Raw genomic sequence first — 2,642 nt, 5'->3', positions numbered from 1 at the left:
ATATATATAAATATGATGACTTATATAAGATGACAATGATTTAGAGACAGAATTAGTTCTAGAATTCACATCTCTTCCTATACTTTCATGCTCTCTGTAGCAGGCCAGACTGACTTTTACTAAAAGAAGATATATTGGACTTTATGGTTGGGTGCTGATGGGACAGCAGAAATCAAATATAATAATAGTATGATGCCTGAGAGCTAGGAAAATGTTGTCATTACTTTTGGAAAAAATATTTTCTATTTTAGAGAAAGACAAAGTATATGTCATTCTTTATTGACTTCCTTTTTTTTCCCCCTAGGCAATGCAGATCGTGAGGAAGCCATATGTATGTATTGTTGTCCTTTATTTCTTGAACAATTTAACTACTTTATGTGCAATCCAGCTTTCAATTGCTTTTTTATTGACAGATTATCAGTTTTGGTATCCAAGATGGGAAGTGCCCCGGCCACTTGTGTGTGACCCACTCTGCTTCTTAATTTTCTTTTTGAGAACACTAAGTTTTACATTATGTGCCACAATTGTTTTGATAGTACAGTCTTATTTTCCAAATATATTAACGGAAGAACAGATGACATTTCCCCTTGAGGTAACAGAAAAAGAGGAAGAAGAGGAGGAGGAAGGGGAGGCAGAGGAAGAAGAAGAAGAAGAGGAGGAGAAATCAGAGGAGGAAGAGAAGGAGGAGGAAGAGGAGGAGGAGGAGGAGAAGGATGAAGATGACGAGGGTTAGGAAGATGAAGGATAAAATATTACCACCATCATAAGACAAAAGTATAATACCAAAAAGCAACATTTTTTTGAGTTCAAATAAAAAAATATTTACAAGCCACTATTGCAATACCTTTTATTCCTTCTCATATTTATTCAACAAATTTAAATTTGAAAAACAAAGAAACTAACAAAAACATGTACTTAATTAGTAAGTATGGGAAGGTAAGCTCTTGGGAACTAAGAACATATAAAGAAGTGATGATAGAAATGCTAAGATTTCACTATGTTGTCCTAATAAAGGAGAAAATACCCATTTTCTAAATATGTTTCTATCTCTGTGTTTTTAAGATTTTTAATGTGTGTTAATAAATTTCTCAAGCATTAAGATTTACCCGTGAGGTATTCAAGACCATTCCAACTTCAAGACAATCATTTAATAGATAACTTTTGGTTTTGTTGTTTTTATCATTACTATCATCGTTGTTATTAGTAATGGTGATTGTGGTGGTGGTGATATTCTCCATGTGATGTCAGAGCATCAAATATTATTTATTTTTGTAATATATATGTTTGGAATGGTTTAAGTGGTACTTATATATGCTGTTAGGAGATGAATTTATTATTCTACTTTATGTTCAATCTTTCAATAAAGCCTTGCTGTAATTCTTTATTAGGCTAAATAATTTGTTGCCACCAAGGGCTAATAAATCAAAGGCTTACTTAGTTACAATTGAGCAATCTGACTGCTTTTGAGTTTAGGTGATAAAATAAACTTTAAAAATAATTATTTACTTGTAGTTAATTCAAAGTAGTATAGTAAAGCCCAGTCGGTGTGGCTCAGTGGTTGAGCTCAATTCATGAACCAGGAGGTCACCAATGAACCAGGAGGTCTCTGTTCCATTACTGGTCAGGGCACATGCCCAGATTGTGGATTCACTCCCCATTGGGGGGCATGCAGGAAGCAGACAATCAATGAGACTCTCTCATCTTTGATGTTTCTATCCTTCTTACCCTATCCGTTCCTCTCTGAAATCAATAAAAACATGTTTTTAAAAGTATAGTAAAAGTGCATAAATTAGTAATATAAATTAACTATTTTCAGCTAATACTAATGAATGAACTGAATAAAAACACCTAACATAGCAAAATACATCAAATGGTATAAACTGTATGTTAATGAACTCTATTCTGTATATAGGAAGCCAGCCTCTGTTGGGAAGCATGTGAGACGTGGTTGCAAAGTTTGTAAGGAGGACGTTCTGAGAAAAGGGAAGTGTGTGGAAGGCCGCCTGCCCTGTTTATCGGAATTCCGACGTAGGGGAGTGTCAAAGGGGGTGCCCCTAATTATTCCTTGATGTTTCCAAACAAGTCTGTGCACATGCAGACCCCTGGATGCTTCCTGGAATCTTTATGCCTAATCTTTGGGTCCCCTTGCCTTGAGGACAACACAAACTCATGTGTCCTCCCAAGATTACTCACCCTGCTCATTGTATCTAAAGATAAAAACTTCAATAAAGGCCTTGAGGCAGGCAATCAAGGCTGTCTTGTTGCTATAGCCAGTCCCTTAGCCTCTCTTCACAGTGTCGGAGTAATCCATTCATCTGTCGCTCTGGGGCTGCTGGTCAGCCCTGGCAAACCTCTTTTCTCCCCAGACTCTTAAGAAATATAATATCCTTAGGAAGATAAAAGTGCTGGTTATTATAGTGATTTTATTTTTTTAAATTATTATTTTATATTCATATATCACTTCGTAGCTTCCAAAATATTTTCACATAATTATTTTATACTCAAAAGTACCCTATGGAGTTAGTATTGCTTCCATTTTTTAAATGAAAAAACAAACAAACTGACTTTGTATTTGTGAAGTGGTTCAACTTAGGACAGAGGACAAATTAACTTCTGAACATTCTGATGCATAAGTAGAAATT

At 35.2% G+C, this 2,642-nt stretch overlaps 1 protein-coding gene across 1 annotated transcript in view; it reads left to right on the top strand.

The window, feature by feature from the left end:
• The window catches only part of GLIPR1L2 (GLI pathogenesis-related 1 like 2), a 25,700-nt gene extending 24,967 nt beyond the window's left edge, over positions 1–733 (top strand). Inside the window, exons 5-6 of the mRNA XM_006779441.2 lie at positions 305–331; positions 414–733. Coding sequence (XP_006779504.2) covers positions 305–331; positions 414–733 — 347 coding nt within the window. The remainder of the gene's footprint in view (positions 1–304; positions 332–413) is intronic.
• The last annotated feature ends 1,909 nt before the right edge of the window (positions 734–2,642 follow it).

The sequence above is a fragment of the Myotis davidii genome, unplaced genomic scaffold (assembly GCF_000327345.1).
Source record: "Myotis davidii unplaced genomic scaffold, ASM32734v1 scaffold54, whole genome shotgun sequence".
NCBI lineage: Eukaryota > Metazoa > Chordata > Mammalia > Chiroptera > Vespertilionidae > Myotis > Myotis davidii.
The sequence above is the reverse complement of the archived record's forward strand: the minus strand, read 5'-3'. Positions and strand labels throughout refer to the sequence as shown.